Source organism: Beta vulgaris, chromosome 6, assembly GCF_026745355.1.
Source record: "Beta vulgaris subsp. vulgaris cultivar EL10 chromosome 6, EL10.2, whole genome shotgun sequence".
Lineage (NCBI taxonomy): Eukaryota > Viridiplantae > Streptophyta > Magnoliopsida > Caryophyllales > Amaranthaceae > Beta > Beta vulgaris.
Window position 1 is genome coordinate 4346102 of NC_079207.1, and position 21480 is coordinate 4367581.

At 35.7% G+C, this 21480-nt stretch overlaps 1 protein-coding gene across 5 annotated transcripts in view; it reads right to left on the reverse strand.

Annotated features, from left to right (window-relative positions):
• Positions 1-18257, reverse strand: part of LOC104895117 (ABC transporter D family member 1) — a 35376-nt gene extending 17119 nt beyond the window's left edge. For 2 of the 5 annotated variants that reach the window (XM_010681537.3, XM_010681534.3), the window contains exons 1-11: positions 17975-18257; positions 17821-17879; positions 14653-14764; positions 13953-14068; positions 13187-13466; positions 11386-11610; positions 6765-6962; positions 6198-6652; positions 3383-3518; positions 3214-3292; positions 248-486 (exon numbers count right to left, since the gene is read on the reverse strand). In XM_010681537.3, the coding sequence (XP_010679839.2) occupies positions 248-486; positions 3214-3292; positions 3383-3518; positions 6198-6652; positions 6765-6962; positions 11386-11610; positions 13187-13466; positions 13953-14014 (1674 nt within the window). In that variant the 5' untranslated portion in view covers positions 14015-14068; positions 14653-14764; positions 17821-17879; positions 17975-18257. The other 3 variants (XM_010681536.3, XM_010681538.3, XM_048637776.2) reach the window with 3 other exon arrangements.
• Positions 18258-21480: the final 3223 nt, after the last annotated feature.

Here is a 21480-nt window from a genome sequence, read left to right on the forward strand (position 1 = left end):
AAATCAGAACTTCTAAATAAACTCTCTCCTCCCCAAAACCAAGCTTAGTCCTTAGATAGAAGAGCACATAAGTTAATGAGCAAAAGAAGTAAAGAGACAAAATCTGGGTCGGTGTGGGTTTACAGACAAAAAGGTGGGGAAAAAACCTTCTGAAAGTAGTTAGATAACAATACTAGAGCCTAAAAAGAAGAGGTAAACCTAGCTTCACCATAGAAGTATAAAAAATGATGTATAAGAAGAATCTTACATTTTTTAAAAGCTCTATCATTCCATCGCGTGTCAGCGGCTCAATGTCTTGATCTGCCGAAAGAGGATACATCAATTGATCCCCAAGAGTGCCAACAGCTGTATATGGTCGTTGTGGCACATAAAATATCTCTTTATTAAGGTTAGATCCAACTCCAGGCTTTGCAATATGCCCGGATACTAGAGGCCAAAGTCCTCCTAGAACGCGGAACAGTGAGCTTTTGCCACTACCATTAGGACCTTCAAAGAAAAACAAATCGCCAAACATCAAAATCACACAAGAACCAGTACCAAGTGTAATCACTTTCAACACTTAGGTCAGATATTGCCAACAGTTTGAGACATCTGAGGCAATATTGCCAAGATTAAAGACACATCAGAAGCACTATGTTACATGCATCGTCTCTGTTAAAGCCTCTGCAACCTCAAAAAGGCGCCACATATCAGATTATTCAAGCAAAATGTTACTTGCGATCAGCAAATAGCTTCATCTACGTGTGTCAACAAAACGCGGCATGAACGTGACTGATTTTGCGAGCCGGTTCGACCAAAAAAGCTATCCAAATTCGACTTAACTTTTCAAATATACAGGTTTCAGAGAAATCCTAGATCTAATAATAGAATGCAAACTTCATTATAACACTCTGATGGAGCTTTTTGCTAAGGAAAAAAAAAATATCCTTTTTCACATGGCAACAACATGCACCTTTTTTTTTTCATTGCAGCCTTGTTTGTAGTCTTTTGTAGTCTCCTACGTTTTATATTGGTGTTTCGACTTAAAAATATACTAGCTGATTGGACCTAGTACATCAAACTTGAGTTAACTTTCATAGTCTTCAAAAAGAAAAAGGAAAAGAACCTTTGAATATTAACATGGATACGTAGATAGACCCACATAAAAACACAGACATACACATATGCAAACACACACACACGCACATATATGATACTATGATAGATAACATGTCCACATGGCCCATACTCATATCCAGACCTCAGTCCCCCTGTACCAAAATTTTACATTGTCATATTGGACACTCTCGCCCATATTGCATGCCTAATACTACTACCCTCACAAGAGCCACCACATGCACACCAACTCAAACACCAAGACGTGCACCCAGAGACACAAAGAGAGATTTGAAAGTCGGTTAAATTTTCTTTCTTTTGGTTGTAAGTCGAAGAGGATGTCAAAAAAACTTAAGTGGGGGGGGGGGGGGGGATCAGCAATGTCAAAATCCACCCCCATCTTCTATAAATTATGTGTATCATAGTCTTTGTAACCTTATATTTTATTGCTTCCCCGGCCCTTAAAAGTGTGTTTGTTACATACTTTGTGAGTGTGAGTATGACTGGGGGTCTGGAAATAGGAAAAAGAAGAGAGAGAAAGAGACAAAAAGTATCTCACGTGACTCAGGCTGCTGGCAGGCCCGAAACAAAAAGAAAAAGGGAAGAAAGAAGACGGGAGAGAAAGATCAGAATCAGATCGATATGACAGAGAAAGAGAAACGATGAGAACTAACCTGAAAACAACAACTACCGCCTTCCACAAGCAGCTATGGCACCAGAACCAGCCGCAGATATCTCAATGGCATTCTCTGCCATGACTGGCAAAGCAGTGGCCATCAGTACCTCCCACAACCATATTTTGTGTTTGTTCAAAAATAGGGTTTCATTTTAGGCTTCAATTCAAAGTTATTAGTAAAATTAATACAGAGGTTTTGCTCGAATTTGAGTTCTAAAACATATGTCGATTTAATTTGAATAAAAAACATTTTTTTAATATTCATTTCGAATGCAATCGATCCCGGCATCTTGCCCGGCTTTTCTTCTGTCGCCTCCTTCTTCTTCATATAACTCAAATATCTGGTCATCCGATAAGTAACGGCCGTTACAGTAATGTAACGGTTCTAGAACGCCATGAACCTGTTACATAACGGCAGAACGGCCTAGTTTGGTGCGAATTTCAATGCACCGTTCTATAATTGATTTTCTCGGAATGCCAACTCTCAAACCCGTTACAACGCGCCCGTTCCATTAACTTCCCCAATCCTCTAAGTGGGGTGATAATAAATGGAAACGGAACTTCCCACTAGGTGTCAGTATTTGCTTTAGCGCTTGAGTTTTTATTCGACAAGCTAAAATTTGCCGCCTCTTGTGTCAGCTTTACCACCTCCCAAGTCCCGTTTCTCACTCAAGACACGTGCATGCTGTTTTTGCCAAGAGGCAAGAGTGTTGCTTCTTATTTCAAAAGTCTTAATTGCAGCCACTATGCATGTACAAGCCCCTGTCCCGCATTAGGCTTACACCCTTTTTGCCAAAAAGGCAAGAGTGAGGCACAAAGTTAACTGTCGAAACTCGAAAGTCAAAACATTCATATTTGACACTAAGCCACTAAGGTAACTACATGAGCACCAGCTAAATAGTTCAATGCTAATGCTAGACATTAACGGTACCCATGTTACTCTATGGCAATTTCATGTGTTCTTTTTTTAAAGGAAAATTTTCATTAAAAAGATCACATTATAACATTAAGAGAGGACAATCACAGTAAGCATAACAAATTAAAAGAACAACTATAAAGATAAAGCATGTTGGGTTAGAGATTGAAAGGGCTAGAAAGCAAGCAAAACTGGTCATTTTCCTAGAAAGAAAAAATCTATCTTTTGGAGATTTATCGCTTGGGTGTGATGTACTTTCCTTTTATAACTATCAAAGGCAACACACTTCATGATCAACTGTTAAGGAGAATCTTCACTTCATGATATTTTGTTCAGCTAGCACTCATTTGCCTCCTCATTTTAATTTCAATATGTTACTAAGAATGAAAGTGAAATTTCTATAGTACACCATTCCACATGATCCCTGTTCATCAAACCCCCAGCATCATGTCAACACCCGACCCCTCCCATAAAAAAATCCCATTTCACTTCTTGAAGATCATCTTACTGGCAAGAACCAACTCACCTGTAATCAAAAGGTTAGATCCTGCATCAACTTTCAGTGTCAGGTCTTCCACCAGCACATTGTTAGATGGGGTAACAACCTGGGGATCACAAAACATGACTTCATATCCAAATGACAAGGGAAAATAGAAGTACAATTGTATAAAGACTAATTGCAAGAGAGCAAGCACCTTGACGTCAGAAAATTCTATGTAGTTAGCTTCAGTAAAGCAATTTCTACTTCCATTTCTCTGTGAAGAAGAGCTATCACGAAAACCAAGCTCTCGAGATACAGCAATTAACTCATGAATGCGCTCTGCATAACCACTGCAACTCGGCAAATCAATGAATGAATGAATTAACATATCTGTCTAACTAACTATCTGCATTGAACCAAGCAACACGATACAGGATGCTTACAATGACAATGCATTCCCTCAGTTAGACGCATTAAGTCCATAACTAAACTACACAATAAACTATATAACGTTGCAGTCACAGTCAAGACTATCTTACTTGTACTAGGGAACTCATATCAAGCACAGGTACATGTCCAAGTGTCCAACACAACTATTTAAAGAGAAATTGTTTGGCTTAAAATGTAGTTTTAAAGTGACTATATCCATGCCCGAGCGTCGAGGACTCAAGACAGATAATTAAGGTTAAATGGAGAGTCCGAATAAGATATGATCATGGAAATGGTCTTAGCATGGAAGCATAAGTTAGTTCATTAAGCAAAATAAGGGATAGATGATGGTCGATGTATCATGTATGGGATGATATTTACAACCATGATGTATGAAGGGAAAGAGATAAAATAAATAAAAACCTGCCAAAAGTTTAAAACTATGTTACTTCAACTTTTGGTTTCACCCTAAGTACCAGTATCAGAAATGATTATGACACTTGAACACTTGATATAGGACCAAAATCATGCAAAATTATTCATAATGTGGATGTGTTTGACAGTTGAACCAATACCCGAGTTGCAAAGTAGCACAGTTTGCAAGAGAAACAAGCAGAGCAACCTTGAAGATAGCTCCCTTGGTGAACATGCAAATTTCTAAACCTCCAATTATGTATAAGGAAGTGTCAAAACTTAAACATCCTTTCAAAAAAAATCATGAATTGCTAATAGTAGAGACTCTTCAACCTGATTCTCAGATCCCTCAAATATTACATCTAACATGGGGAGTGACATATATTTCCTCCTCTCTTTTTTTACTTGCAACATTGAAGCATGGGACAATAATTTAGAACAGAGAAAGATAAAAAGCACCCCATGTGCCACGAGAGAGAAATAGAGAATATGTTGCCAAAAATGTCAATGTTGCAAGTATATGTAACTTCCTAAGATGGGAAATGTTACAAGGAAAACAAAAAAGGAGGGAATATATGCAAATCATACAAGTGAACCTACTTGATCAATGGTAAAATCATAAAATTTTAAGACATAAATGTATTGAATCCAAAAAGTTGGTGGGAGGAGGTTTTTGACATTAGAGGCTTGGGAATTAGTGGAGCAATTACATTTATGTCTTAAAATTGTTAAAAGTTACATTAATAAATAAGAAAAGGTACAACAATAGATTATGCACGTCCTTATTGGTCATTTTACACAATAATGTAGCAATCAACTATCAGCTACTTACCAAACAACCAATACAATCAGCTAGTCAAATCAGCTAATACTATCAGCTAACAGCTATCCGCTAATACAATCAACTAACAACTATCCACTCATACAATCAGCTAATAGCTATCCGCTAATTACCGAACAAGGCCGCAAATTTTTTCCCCCACCACATGGATCCACTTTGGTGCATTAAATAATGCCATGCTTCTAAACAACTTTCTCTCCATAGCCTCAAAGTCAAATAAAGGACCCTAATTTCGACCAATACTCTTCTTTCCATAGTTCTTGACTTCTTGTATCTACACTAACTGAGAGGGTCTTTTGGGACAGAGGCAATACTTGCTTACACAAAAATAGGGTTAAATCATTTGTTAGTTAATAGTTCAGATAAAATTAACCACCATTTTCGTTTGCAAAACAATGATTGCCAATGAAAGCTCTTAAAAAATTTGTTTAGCTAGCCTTTTCTACTAAAAATCCAAATTTTAATTTAGAACAACTTACAATCTTTTTTTTTTGGCTACACGAGTATATAAATATTTTAGAGTACAAAATAATAAAAAAAGGCTAGCTTAAAACCATTTGCCTTCTTTTCAGTAATATTTTAGCTTTTTGTATATTAAAATATAAAATTATTCAAAACACATGTTCTACTACAAATTTGGACTGAAACTTAATCTTGTGGATGGATTCTATTAAACATATCTTGATTTTGGTTCCCAATTTGAGATTCTTAGATATATTGTAATTGGATCTACACTGATCCAGCCTCATTTAAATGAGATGCTTTTGCATTTGTATTTTTTAATGATATTTTCTTCACTTCAATTTTTCTTAGTACATCAATGAACTCACTCAATCACACCTTTGACTCCGACCTCCAATACAAATTAAACCCAGGAACATGCTAGGCACTCTATTCTTCCCCCTTTACCTTCTCCTCAGTTTCCCTTGTCCTTTACAGATATGTTCAGTCTAAGGAAGTAGTAAGTCTGTGTCAGATAGCCTTCCCATAACTTTATTGTAAGACTGCCTTACTTTTTCAATGAAAGGAACACTTCTTGAGTCAAAGAGCTCGCTTTTTAAGTTCAAGGGGACACTTCTAGAAAAAGGTCACCTTTCACGCTTTTACCTCAAAGGGGTCACTAATATATGTGACCCTTTTAGGACAAATTTTTAGCCCCATCTCACAACAAAATTATTTTAAGACAGTCTTCTTTAAGATTTTGTATTTGAGAAGCTTTTATATCTTAATGTTGGGACTTGGGCAGATATAGCCTAGACACACAGAAGCAGCACAGGACAATCTATTGTCAACAAGAATGACACAGAACAGAATAAATCTCAAGAAATATCAAGTTCACAGATACCTGAGACGATTGAGTCGTCTTGAACTGATTGACAATGTACCCAGAGACTGGAAAAGTGAAATAATAACGCTGGTATGATATCTAAGATTGCTTAACATCTCAGCACGTCCTAAAGTTGAAGTATCGGGCCTTAAATCGCCAGAAAAAAAGGGTTCTATTATGAGAACAACAGCTACAGTGGCTCCAAGATACTTCAACAAAAAGTCCTGGATCATTCCAAACCACCAATGATCATGATGGACGACACCCAGATGCTTTACCAGTGTCTTGAACTTCTGCTGAATATAAAACTCTTCTCTAGCTTCTCCTCCATAAAATGCTATGCTTTCCGAATGGGTCCTCAATCGAGAGTGAAGCTGTCTATATTCCCCCTCCAGTTGCTGTTCTTTAGACATTAGTTTTCCAAATGCAGGAGAAAAAGTTCTAATCATGGTCCCTGCTCCCAGTACATAGCCCTGAAACATAAAAAATGGACATCACATTAGTGTCTCCAGAGTACTTCAGGGTTCTGTATACACAGAACACAAAGTTCAAACTAATATAAATACTGGACAAAATTTGAGATACCAATATCCAGAAGATATATTTTGGACTGGCATAAGAACAAAGGCGCCATGTATAAAGCAGTCCATCTGTTACTGCAGTAAGATCCTCTTGCACAAGGTCACTTAATTCGGAGCAGAATTTTGGAACATCACTAGCGATCCTTTGTTCTGGATTAGTTACCCGGCCATCAACATGGGATATTTTGTAGTATGCCATACTCTGTAGAAAAAAAGTTGGCCTTTAATATAAACACCATACAACTATATACTTCCTCCATTCTATGATAATTGCAACATACTCACTTGACACATTTGTTAAGAAACCCATGTGAAGAGGAGAGAGATAGCGATAGAGATAGATAAAAAGTAGAACCCATGTCATAGGAGAGAGAGAGAGAAAAGATATTACCACATAAGAAAATGTTGCAATTAATATGGAACTTCCAAATAAGGGAAACGTTGCAATTAAAAAAACGGAGGAAGTATTACAATAAAGAATGTTTTCAGGGTTGAAGAAGAAAAATAAAAGATCAATAATAGAGCAATGGTGAACCCTTTATAGTAGCATAAGCCTTAAGTAAACAGTCCAACACAGAGCACATCGATAAAATGTGCGTGCTGGCTCGAGCCTGCAAATACAACTTAAATCTTATTAGATGCACATGAATAAAATAGCCCAATGGCTCTTCACATTGAAAGTATAAGGAAACCTATAGACCAAAATATGTGTGCATAACATAGAAAATGAGAGGAAGCAACAGAGAAGCCAGCTACAGTTTTCAGCAAACTACTTCTTTTTCATATGCCAAGCAAACATTCTAAAAATTAACGGTGCCTTGGGTTTACATGTGTACCAATAAGATACAGGTGATGTATTGAACTCATTCGTGATTCACCAATAAAGCCCAACCACAAATAACTTTTTGCTTAATATAGGCTAGTTTTACAGCCATGTCATGCACCGGTTCTTCGTCTATTGTTCATCATCATAATCTAAATATTATAATTACAGATTACATGAAGAACTGTACATAACCCACTATGGAGAGTATATATATGCATGGAACTGGTAGATTTTTGACGGGGAGGTTTATCATACCAATCATTTGATCTACTCTTTCTTGAGGAACTTGTATAGTTGGAGCCAAGCAATTCACTTGAGCATCACTGCCCTAACGATTTTGTGAATGCATGAACTAATTGCTTGAGTTACGCATTGCTTTTGACTCTAGCTCTCCTGTTATGTTGGCTTGTCATCAGCACAAGACAAGCAACTGAAGAACGTTTACAATGCCTCAATCAACAAATAATATCAACAAGGAAAAATGACACAAGTTTCACCAGTACATTGGTCACATAAGTCCAATTTAAGGACTGCCTGATAGTTGATAAGGGATTATCACGAACACGAAAGGGAATTGTTCCTCAATTCCCTTTTTAGGTATTTGAATCACTTTCTTTTAGTTCTCTTTGTCCACTTGTGTCGAATTAGATCACCCAAACTTTTAATCTCAATTCCCCTCTCCCCCGGGATATCATTTCCCCAATGATCAATATTGCATTCAACCAACATCTCTCACCAGTCACCACCATCATCCCAATACCCAAGTCACTTTGCACCACCATTATTTCACCACCACAAAAGGCACCCTAACACCACCATAACCACAGACACTGTCATCTCACTAGTCAACACTATAACTGAAACCACCAATATACTTCCCAAACAACCAACTCCAAAATGACCACGATTCCCTAACTAACGCCTTAATTACCACCGCTTACACAAACACTCGTCACAAACACCAAAGAAACCACAAGTCTGAAAAACATAAATAATAGCCAATATTATTGGTTCAAGGTAGCAAACCACAATCTCTCACCTTACCCATCAACGATCCCCAACCCTCGCCCGACTACACCCCCTCCCCTGAAACCAGCACAGTAGACAAGAAGATCCACCACCATCACCATAGTCCAAGTTGGAGAGAGAGAGAGAGTGTGTGTGCATTTTGAACTACCAAATTATTTCCCCCACGAATTCAAGGAGTGAGTGATTGAATTCCACCTCTAAAATCTCCAAAATCTGAACTTGCGGTTGGTTGGTCAAATAGGACCATCAATAACTAAAATGTTTGTGAAAAAAAAGGAGGCGGTGGCGGCATTCTTTCAATATGATGTTCAACAAGTGTTGTAGAGTTTGTTACTGTAGGCGATAATGGTTAACATTGGTTTATGGTGGGGACGGTGGTGGATGTTGAAAGAGGAGATGAGGAAGAACTGTTTTTAAGGAAAGGGTTTGGGAGCAGAGAACTTGCTGAATATTAGGGGGAGAGGATTTAGAGTTCGTTTTATATAAGCCAGAGCCAGACAACAATCAAAGGGAGATCACTTTTCGCACACGCGAACCACATAGATATATAGGCAAAATAGATAAGAATGTTGTAACCATCGGCCACCTGCTGCCTGGGAGGATCAAAGTTCTCGTTCAGTCAGCTATCCACCCAGTCAAGTGCAAAAAAAGATTTTATATCCTCTTCCTTAAATCCTTTACCCCTATGTCCCCTTCTCTATTCCTTGCCCTTTCACTTAGAAGCCACATTTAAAGGAAAGAGAAAGGAATCAATAAATGAAGAGGGGACAGAAATTTAAAAAGAAATTTGGAAAAATTGTCAAAAACAACCTTTTAAATACAAGTTTTTGCAAGAAAAAATCTGGCAAAATAAGCCCTTAAAAAGAAAATAATTTGCGAGAAATAACCTCGACCCATTTTCCGGCATTGATCAAGCATTTTTCAATGTTGACTCGTTAAAACCAAAATGTGGAGGGCACGTGAATTGCATCTCTTACGATTCAACTATGTTTTTCTCCATTTTTCGACATTGACCAAATATTTTCCGACATTCAGTATATGAAGGGTAATGGCGTTGAAACATAAGAAATTTGGATTACGTGCCTTGCCATGTTTGGTTTTAGTGAATCGAAGCCGCAAAATATTTGGTCAATGCCCAAAAAATGGGTAAAAGTTGTTCCTCGCGAAAAAAATATTTTTAAGGTCTTATTTTGCTAGATTTTTTTTAAAAGGTTGTTTCTCGCAAAAACTTGTATTTAAAAGGTTGTTTCTGACAAATTTTGCAAGAAATTTTATTAATTTGTTTTGTTGGTTGAAGGAATGTAATATTATTACCTTACATAATGTTTGGTTCACTTTACAAAAAATGCAATCACCCCCAATGTAGACTGATCCTCTCTCCAAAAACTCCTCACTACCACGATCCTTCTCCATTCCACTTGCCACCACCACTGTCAATATCCATTACCACCACTACATATCTTCATTCCCATCACCATTACCATATATCTTCACTGCCATCACCACTATGGCCGCCGTATTTCTTCACTACCATCAGTCCATCACCAAAGGCATTGATTCACCCCCTCCATATCTTCACTTCGATATCAAGTTTTGCCCGCCACCATAGCTACAACGGCCAAAAGAACAGAGGATCTTCAGTGGTCAAAAGTGACCCTGAAAGCTCTAGACTTAGAGCTTTCTTGGTTGAATTCGAACAAGCCACGGATCTTGCATAAAGTATGCCTCTCTCATATCTCTCTTCCTATCTCTTTTCCTCAGATCTATGACGACTAACGAGTGGTGACGGTAGGGGAAGTAAAGTTTGGCAGGTTTTGTGTTGGTGGCACTGGTGGTAGAAGATGGGTGTGCAAGTGGTTCCAGTGGTGGGGATAAAGTCTCACGGGAGTTGAGTTGGTGACACAGGTGGTGGGAGACGAATTGTAGTGGTTCTACTGGTGTGAGATGAAGTCTGGCTGGTGTTGGGCCGGTTGCACCTGTGGCAAGGGGTGAATTAACAGTGGTTCTAATGGCAGGGTTAAAGTATGGTGATTGCTTTGAGATTGAGGTGAAAATCTTAAGATGGGAAGTGCAAGTGCAGGGAACTGAGGGAAATCATGAAGAAATTGTTTGGGCTAAAACCTAGAGAGATCAGAGAACTAGAGAAATGGAGTGAACAAAAAAGTAGGAACGAAACACTCACAGAGGTAATTAAGGTCCATAATTCCCAATCTTAATTACCCTCAAACATCCCTTATGTGAACCAAACAGAACCAAACAACTACGAGAGAAATCATTTTTCCCCCACAAGAGCCAAACATTGTTTAAAAGCCTCCCCTTCTTAATTCCTTTCCCTATTTCCCTTTCTTCATTCCTTTTCTTTTCTTTTAAATGAATCAACAGCCCCACAGAATTTAGTACTTTATGTCAAAAATTTAACTTCTATAATTCTTTAAAGGGCCACAGTCAAATGAAGCTACACATCAGGAATAAAGAAAATATGATAGTATGACTAACAAACATTCTCAAAACAAGAAGCAGCTGCAAATCCCCAGGACCGCGTGTCGACTGTAGAGCTTAAACATCCCTCTCTATGTAGATAGCAAGATAGAGAACACTATTTGAAACATTAACTAAACTTGAAAAGTAGTCGCTTCTAAAACCCAAAAGCAAGATTCATCATACCACAGATAAATTGAAATAAAGATGAAATGTGCAATAAACTGAAAACATCAAAATAATACAAAATTACAAAAATAGCAGTTAAAAACGGGATATGCAGGATATATACCTCAAAATAATGTGAATGGATAAGCTTTGTCAGTATTTTCCTGAACCGCAAACTTAAGGTCCCTGTTATGTACTTTGATGTAGAATGCAATGTTGATAGAAAGAAACAGAGAAGAACATTTTCAATTATTAATCTCAAAAACGATGGTACACGGCGTAGAAAAGCTGCTCGAAACAAAAACCCTTGCACTTTGGCCAGTCTATTGCTTACAGCAGTCCGCAACACCTGCAAATGAAAAATAAACAGTTGACAGATAATGCAACGGCTAGAAGAATAGATTAAGATTAATTTTTACATGACGTACCAACACCAGAAAGAGAATTTTAATGAAATTCCAATACTATATAAACCTGATCATACTTCCACTGTAACCTCTGAGATCGCATCAAAAAAAAAACAGAATCCGGGTATCCATTTATTTATGCAGTGAGATACATCTTTTGCTGAATGATAATTTTCGAATCACTATTTGCATGACCAAAGCAGTTACAACTTAGAGTTGACTACAGCAAATCATAAACTCATCCAACGATTCAAAGTTAATATTGTTGAATCAAGAAGATGTTAGGCATGTACGCATTTCAGGGTTGTGCTCGATACCATGGTTAGTTAGGTATATAAAGTAGCATCATGGGATCACCACCTAGCACACAGCCATGTGTGGGTTTGGATTGTCGTTACTATCATATGCTGACCTAGGCTAGACTGACTACATACAACTATGTGGAGGTTGAATGCAGAGTTATGTGGCCCTATGTCCAGAAGAAGGGTGAAGCCTCACTTTGTCTAGATTTCCTTATACCATAGCTAGTTTCCAATTGTGGTCTAGGGTTTTACGCTTATATATACAGGGTAGAATTATTTGCAACAGGAGAACAAAACCTACCTCTCTGGAAAATAAAAAGAGAAATTCACTCAGGAAAATAAGTTCCCAAAAGTTCAATAAGTTCCAATAAATTCAAAAAAAAATCCAATGAGGGTTACCATTAGAATAAAAAAATCCACTAAATCCAAGTTAGTTCTAATAAAATGGAAAAAAAAAAAAAAAAAAAAAAAACACACATTTCATATGAGCCAAGATGTGAGTATTTCAGATAAACACGAGGACCCGATCACAGACTTTTGTATGATCAAGAGATATTTAGGTGCCTTGGTGATTAAATTAAATCAAAAAATATAGGAAGCCTTATAATCACCATTACACAAATCGGTTAAATTCCAAGTGCATTGTTGTGGTACTTCTGCTTTTCCATATATTCCACGTAAATCGTCATGTGTTCTAAAGTGGATCTATCTCCTATTTCTCTCTCTCTCCTGGCCCATAATAGTAGTATATGCTCCAAATGCACCTATAAAATATAAGCTGAATAATAAGGCAACATTTGAGTTGCTTCTAATTATGGTAGGATACAATTATATCTAGATCTAATTTAGTCATACAAATACTATCTTCTCCTTGCGATTTCTAGTTACTTGTTGGCCTATAGTCTAATTTCTAACAACCCCGAAATTACTACAAAAGCGAATATCCCCATTAATCCTCAACATATTAAAACAAAGTAGATTAGAAAAATACGATAACAGCAGAATAAATTAGGTAATTTATGTGAACACAAGCGAATATCCATCAAAAACCATAGATTTCAAACAAAATAACCACTCCACATACGCAACTTCCAGTGGGTATCACCACCACAAACGGAGCTTAATTTATCATAGTCGTGCTTGTGTTGGTTACTTGGTTCATAAACATGAGCTTTAATAGTATATCAGATTCTAAGCAATCAATGAAGAAGCTTACCACTACAGACACCAATGCTAAGAGGTCACGAGCACCCCTTCGACCCATCTGTGACAAAAGAATAGCTGCTAAGACCTGCAGAGATCTCAATGCATTTTTATTTTTTTTCTTTCCCTTAGATACAGAATTCTTCGAGATGTCGTTTTCAGAACCCTCTGCCAGACCCCCGGGCCCATTGCATTGACCAAAGGCACCAGACCGATTATTTCTCAATCTTGATTGCATATACGCAGCTGTGCCACCTGCCACCAAGATGCCAGAAGCCAGCAGTAAAGACTTCCTGCAGGAGAATACAGTTAAAGTCACGTACTGAAGTATAAAGTTGAACATGAAAATTGAAAAGTGAACTATTTTTACATTGGCCAGGCAAGATGTTTAACTTAAAGAGACTTGGATGTCATGTAGATATAAAGAATCAACAAACAATATATTCCAGAAGCACGTTGAACTCCAAAAATCCAAACCGCAGCAGTAGATGTTTAGTTACCAGTGAGGCTTCTCAAAATATAACTATATAAATGGTATGCCTTCAATGCACTTATGCATTTTCATAAAATATCTCTTGGACAAGATGAGCCTTTCAACCTATCATAACTTCTTAAGAGTTCCTAAAAAAGCTAAGAAAATCCTTTGTCCCCCTCCATAATCTCTCACAACAATGAGCTACCTGATAACCTGGCAGCTAAAAGAAGCTACTTAGATTAAGCTGGAGCATCAGGCTGGTAGTACCACACATCAACAAAAGAATATCAATACGTCTCCATACCTTCTCGAAACAAGAATATTGCGGCCATGCTCTGTTAATTGCAAAAGTTGGAGGGAAGTCATGTTTATTAAAGATCTCTTCTCTACCAACAGCACTCACGGCAGCTTCGTTTACTCCTTAAAGGTAGGATAAAGACATGTCAGTTCATATTTTCAATTAAAAGAAAGAAGAAGAATATCAACATTCAGAAGACGAAGACTACTATTATAGATACAAAAAACATTGAACCTCTCTCCTGCTAGAACATGGTAAAATGTTCAGCAAGATACTATAAAATCTGATACTGCTTGTTAGTTGTTACATACATTTTCCCCTGTTATCAGTACAAAAGAAAACCATACAATTCCAACCAAATATTATTTCTCAAAACTCACGAATAAACAAGATTTTGAATGGCAACTCCCACCTAGAAATCAGCCATTCTTGATCATAATGTTAATCATAACACTGCATCAAATCAATCAAAATGCATAAAGTTATTATTAGCAAAATATTTAAAATTTCAACATACATAGATCACTGCAACAGTGCAAATCCAGCACCGATTCATTAATTAAGCACTAAAGGATTATCACTTATCACAGCACATGTTTTAACACAAGTTGGAGCAAAAATACAAATGAATGGAAACTAACTGCAATATACAATTTAAGAAATAGACAGGGAGTCAAGAAATAAGGTCTCAAAAATTGGTACTCACCCTTAGTCTTGGACCATGTCATGACACATGACAAACGTACAACATTATTATCAATTCATCACATCCTGAGTCTCTCTTCTAGAATTTAGTAGTTCTGGGAAATGGATAACTCCTGTTTTGACACGAGGTTTATAACATTAATTACTAAATAACAATACAAAGTAAATGAAAGATTTGGTATCAGAGACAAAAACGTGTATTGTGGACACAATAAAAGCCTGGAATACCGTTAAAATGAAATCAGCAGTGTCATGGCATCCCAGGAAAGAAGAAAAAACCACCTATAAAGCCAACAGACTCACTAAAGATAAATAGGTAAAATAGTGAAAGGAAAGATCATGCGAAAACAGTATAGGAAATTTGCTTATGTTGTTTGACTAGATAGTTTTAGTTATTTCCATAAATCTAATTTATGTCTCCGCTTGTAGTGTATTTTCTTGATTTTATGTATTATCTTTTCTAAGTCTCTTAGATTTATAGGTTTTCTTCTAGGTTCTCTTAATGCTTTCCATGATATATATTAGACTCTTGATTTCGATTGTTTCAATTTCAGTATAGGCCTTGAACGTATCTGCCTTTTGTTCATGCTTTAATTTTATATACACTATTTCTTTTTACTTCATAATATGACTTTAGCAAGTGTTGTTCTAAGCGACTTTCCAAGGCAGATAAAACTGCATACATGTCAACAAATTTGAGTCACCTTTGGCATGCAGCTACTTGATTTGAAACAGAGATATATATTGTGATAATCATGCACTATTTTCTTATATCACAAATTAGACAAAGACTAAGGATAAATAGCATATTTTGCACGGCCTTTCTGTTTCCTTCTTTCATTCCTTAACCTAGTCAAAGACTAACTGGTGCATTGTTTGCCAGCTTAATATCTGTTTGGATGTGTTCTCTTCACCTTAAAAATATATGTTTCAGGTCCAGCAAGTTCACTCCACTCAGGTCCAATAACTTCAAATACAATCCACTCAGGTTCCAATAAGTTTAGATACGGCCTAATCAGGTCCAGTCAAATCTAAATTACAATAAGGTTCAAAAAGTTATTGATTTATAAGTTAGTTTTTAAATGTTTAATCTATTTATTTTTATTGTTATTCGACAACGATTCATAAGATATCTCCACAGGGTACTCTCCCCTTTGGAGGGTATTATTATACTCCCCCTGTTAACTTTTAATTGTTACACTTTCTTCTTTAGTCCGTTTTTTTTTTTAATTGTTACACTTCTCTTTTCTTATAAGGTAACCATCAACATCAACATTTTCTATTATTCTACCTCCTATACTCCACCTCCCAAGTCCCACCTTATTAGTCAACAACTTTTCTCTCTCCTATATAATTATATTGCTTCTTTTACATTTTCCAAAACTAAACATTCTCTTTTTGAGCTCCCTCCTTGTATTTCCTTGGTTCTCCCCCAGAAAGAAGTGTAACAATTAAAAGAAAACGGAGGTAGTATATAGTAATTGTAAGTAAATGATGCACCTTAAACACCTCGAAGATATCGCAACTAAGACGTAATAGTCTTTTCTATGACCAACTTTATACACTCACCACAAACCCTAATCTTGTTAGTGACTCTTCCGGAAAGTCAGTTTTTATGTAGGTAGCATTTTATAAATACTAGTACCATTATTGTTACATTAATGTTATAATTATATATGTACTATTTTATGCTATTGTTATGTTAATAATATTAAACCCCTCAAAAAACAAATGTTAATAATATTAATAATAATTTATAGGTAATAATTTCAATTATAAGTAGTATGTTCTTATCAATTGTAATTAGTAAAATGTTAATAAGAGATTGATAATTATTATATCATAACTAATTTTAATATTTAATTTGTAGTAATTATGTTATTACATCAAAATTTCACACAAATAAGATCTAACAAGTTCCAATCAGGTCAAATAAGGTCTCCTACGTTTCCATCAGGTCAAGGTCTAATAAGTTTTAATCAGGTCCAAAAGTTTCAGTTAGGTTCAACGAGATCCAATAACTTCAATCATGTGTAATGGTCACCCTAAGATGAGTACTAAATAAATTTGGTATTGAGTTTCCTGTGAGCAATTGGGGATGAGGGGGACGAAAATAATCGACTAATCTTGTGTTATGCATCTTCTTATATTGATGTCATCTCTAACATTCTAGACAAAACTAACCGGTCTACAAAAAGGACTTGCCTTATGAAGTCTTGTTTGATTCTTGGCTAAGAGAGTAAGAGCTTCTAGCATTGATATTTGGTGGGAACTATATAGCTTCCAGTGTAATGGTAAAAGGTGAAAAGGGGATTCAGCAACACTTTTTTTATCTAGTTTGTCATATGTGACAAGTAATAGTAAGTACTCTACTCATCATACCTGTACAAAGAATATCAAAAGAATATATAAAGTGGATACATAAATAAATAAGATTAATATGCACCGCAATTCTAAGAAACAACTACAAACAACCAAAACAAAGGGGTAAAAACAATTGACAATCGCAAATGACAAATAAATCAAACCTATTCTTTGGAAGGAAGTATGAATTATGTCGTCCTAAGTTACAGAACTTTCAGCCTAAGCATGAACCGAAGTTGTTTAAGAATCCCAACAACAAAACACAAGCATGAACTAAAGGTCACCTAGTATCAACTTGAGCTTCTGCGAACTTACTGGAGCTTATTGGAATTACTTTGAACCTACAAGTACTTATTGCAGTGGTGAAAATAGCTTGAGTAACCCTCATGGCGTTACCAAACTTATAATGAACTTACTAAAACTTTTGAGAAATTGACTGAACTAACTTCCATAGAACTCACTGTTTCAAGGTGGAAGATATATTGTCTAAGACCATTCAGAAATGCAAAAACTGAAGCTCAAAGCAAAACATTTATATTAATCCTCCATTATAATCACTCCACTCCCTCCCCATCAACGCGAACAAACTCCAAAACCTAACCACCTGGTAAATCAATACATTACATTCATCCAGTAATCCCGCTAATTGCACAGTAATCTTAAGTGTAATACAGCAACACTTTTCCAATCTCAAACGCACATTTTACCATAATTAAGTGATGAACTAAGCTCATATCACATAATCACACACGAAACTAACACAATTTCGAGCTAAATATCCAAAAGCAGCAAAACAAAAACTTACTCATATCCAGTGCCGTATCCAAGGGAGTTAGGGTCAGTGAGTTAAACTTAACCCAAAATCTGAATTGAAAAAAAAACCATGAATTTTCTCTCAAACTTGTTTAAGATCCAAAAATACAATTCTAAAGCTTATATTAAAAAACTTCAAAACAAACCTCAAATTTCTGGAAGATCCGAGTTTGAAGTCGACGATACAAATTTAACTCGTTCGTAATCCTTTTCTCTCACAATTTGTCTGTTCCTCAAGTTCGGGAAGGTAATTTGATGATGGAAATGCTGAATTTCGTGTGATTCTTCGCCGAGTTTTCAGATGGAAAGCTAATATGATGAATATTCAGAGAAAGTGTTTGTAAATTGTAGTCGAGGTTAGACGGTTGATCTTTTTCTTTATTTGTTAGTGGCTTTTATTGCACCAGAATTGGCTATTTTTTTTAAAGAAGCTAAAAAGAAAATTTTGTCAATTACTCCATTAGTCCCACATTTATTAGCTTGGTGTGCAGCGTTAGTGGAGTATAAAAAAATATTTGATGTTCGGTAAAATAAGTTCTCAAAGTAATTGTTTGTAAATAACTAGTTAAAAATTCAAATGAAACTTTAATATATAATTTACAAACCATTAAGGAGGTGTTTGGTTCAAAAATTAAGGTATGAGATATGGATTTAGAATGACTAAAACCCATACCTAGTGTTTGTTTGCAAAATTTTGAATTTCTAAACCCATACCTCAAACTCATAAGGTATGGGGTTTAGGAACCCAAGAGGGAGGTGGGTATGACTTATACCAAACCTTCGAGTATAAAATAAAAAGGAAAAATTTCATTTCAAGACATATCCAAACACATGGAATCAAGTATCAAGTTCCAACCCTATACCACTACGATTTCATTCCTTATTCCTAACCTATACCACTTCGTGAACCAAACAACCCCTAAATGTTACCACAAAAGCTACAAATTTTAGGTTTGACAAACACTACTGAAATACTACTTATATCACTAAAAGCTACTTATATCGGTACCTAACCAAGCACTACAATTTTTCTTAATTAGTATTTTAACTAAGTCAAAACATTAAAAGTCACTTCAAAAGCTTGTGCCGAACAGACCCTAAATGATTGTCTCGTTTACTTGATACATTCTTTATTTGGTAATTATAACCCAACAAGTACCAATATTTATTTTTTACTTGTCATCTTCTAATTCATGACTTTCAAATATATATTGCTTTCATTTAAAGTTATGGTATGAACCCGCCACACCTTTTCTCCTTTCTTATTTATATTCTTTTGGTTGGTAAGATGGATGACTCTACAAAAGTGGCACCTCTCACAAGTTACAAGTATAACCTTGCAAGTCATACTCCTTCAGAGTGAGGAGGATAGTAACGTAAACATCATCGACAAAGAGATTGTATTGGGGTTTGATCTCATGTCTTAAAGTCATGAAATCAAACATTTACCAGTAGTTCAAGTTTTGTTTGGTTTCCTTTCCTACATACTTGTGCCCACAACAATGAATCAATTATGCACAAAGGGAGTATAACTTCTTAGTTTTTATTAGTTTGAAGTTAAGCAACATCCATATATTACTCAAAACCCTCCACCATTACTATACAAAAATGTTTGTACTATTCTTATTGTACTGTTTCGCATCTCACCTCAGTTTCTCCCTCAAGCCTCCTCTTATATTATCCATCCTCAACCATTACCAACACCAGCACCCGCCACCACCACATGCTTATAACCGAGCAACCATCACTAAGGCCACCTAAGCTTAAGATATCATGTTTTTAAGCGAAAATGACTATTGCTATGAAAATAAAAAGGGTAAAATATGGACCTTTAACATCACCACAAGCAATTTCGCCACCAATAGCACATAATCGCAATAGATTTATGATTGAACCATGATCAAAATGCCTATATGGGTCTATGATGATAACCGTCTGAAATTTGGTGGGGGTGAAGAAACCTCTGCAAATTTCGAATTACAGTATGGTTCTACAAAAAATTGTGAGCGGTTTCTCCATGGTACCACCCAAAATTGAGGTGGTTCTATGATATCCATCGTTAGTAGGGCACAATTATTATAATTTCTTTTTTGTGCAAACATTATTGTAATTGCGACTATCTTCATTTTCTTGTAAATTAGTTTATTTTGTTTTCATTAACTAATTAGTATGCTGACTTCCTTACCAATGAGTTTCCTTTGTCATCTTATATTTTTCCTCCTAGTTTTTACCTTTTTTCTTTGGAACATTCTTACTAAAAGCAGCCCCATGCACTTTACTAAACATAACCTCTAAAATCTCCAAAATACCTTATTTCTCATAACCTCTTTCTCCCTCTATCAATTCCCCTCTTCCTCTATCATCCGAAATTGAGCTCAATTTCCTCACAATGATATCACCTAGTTTATTTCCTATCTCCTTTCTCCATTTCCATGCTAAATTCCCTTCAATTTTCTTCGATACAACTAAGACTTGTACTTTGAAGGAAATTACAATCTAATTGCTTACGGACTGTGAAGGTTTTGAAGGAAACTGATTATGATACAACTAAGACTTGTATTTTAAAAGAAATTACAATTGAATTTTGTTTAGATTGTGAAGGTTTTGGAGGAAATTGGTTATACCTTCAATCAAATTTGTGAAGGTCCCTTTTTCAATATTTTTGTCTCAAACTTTATGATTTTTACTAATACTTCATTTAGGATTTTTATTGTCAAAATTATGCTTTAACATGTGTGAAAGTCAAAAAGTGAAATTATTTTTTTCGAGACATAAACAGTAAACGGTCAAGTTAGCTAATCTTTGTCAAATAGGTATAAATGACACTATGATACATTAGTAATTTTATCAAAAACTTATAGACAAATGATACATATTAAATTAGAAGTATTACTAACAGTAATATCTATTGTAACCAAGTATGTCTTGGCCTAGTGGTTAAGATTGAGGTGCTGTGAACGATAGGTCACAGGTTTGAATCCCCCTTCCCCTTCTTTGTACTTTGTACCGCCTTCGTGGCTCATATGTTCACAAAGTAATTTTAAATTTACATTCTTTAATGCACAATCCCTGCCTATTTAATTTATATTTTGTAATTTAGTGGAAGTAATTTAACTTGTACATAATTTAACTCTTGCAAGGATTATCTATAAGATAAATTAGTTCCATTAACTTACAAAATATTAACGAAATTAATGCCACATTGTTATTGGTGGAGGTATTTTGCATTAAAAAAAGTATGTTTAAGGTCATTGTAAGAAAATTTAAAAAGGTTGGGGGTAACATAAAAAATAAAGAAACATAAGGATAAAACGTTGAAAAACCCAAATCAATACATATAGAGTTGTTCAAAATTTGTAAAGGAAAAGGTAGCCAAATAAATGTTTGTGTAATAATTGTTTTTTACTACATCGTCTTGATTCATATTCTATGTTTCAAACCGTATGACAATGAATCTATTAACCATTTTTAAAATAAACAATTTTCACGAAATATCTCGAGTTTTCAGCTTATCTACCAAATAGTTTCATATTTTTTGTAAATTCACCGAATATCTTGAGTTTTTAACGATTACACAAAATACCATTCCTATTTCCTACCAATGTAAACCTAACGAAATTAGTCTGACTTTGTAGTAGACCTTTGGGTGGGG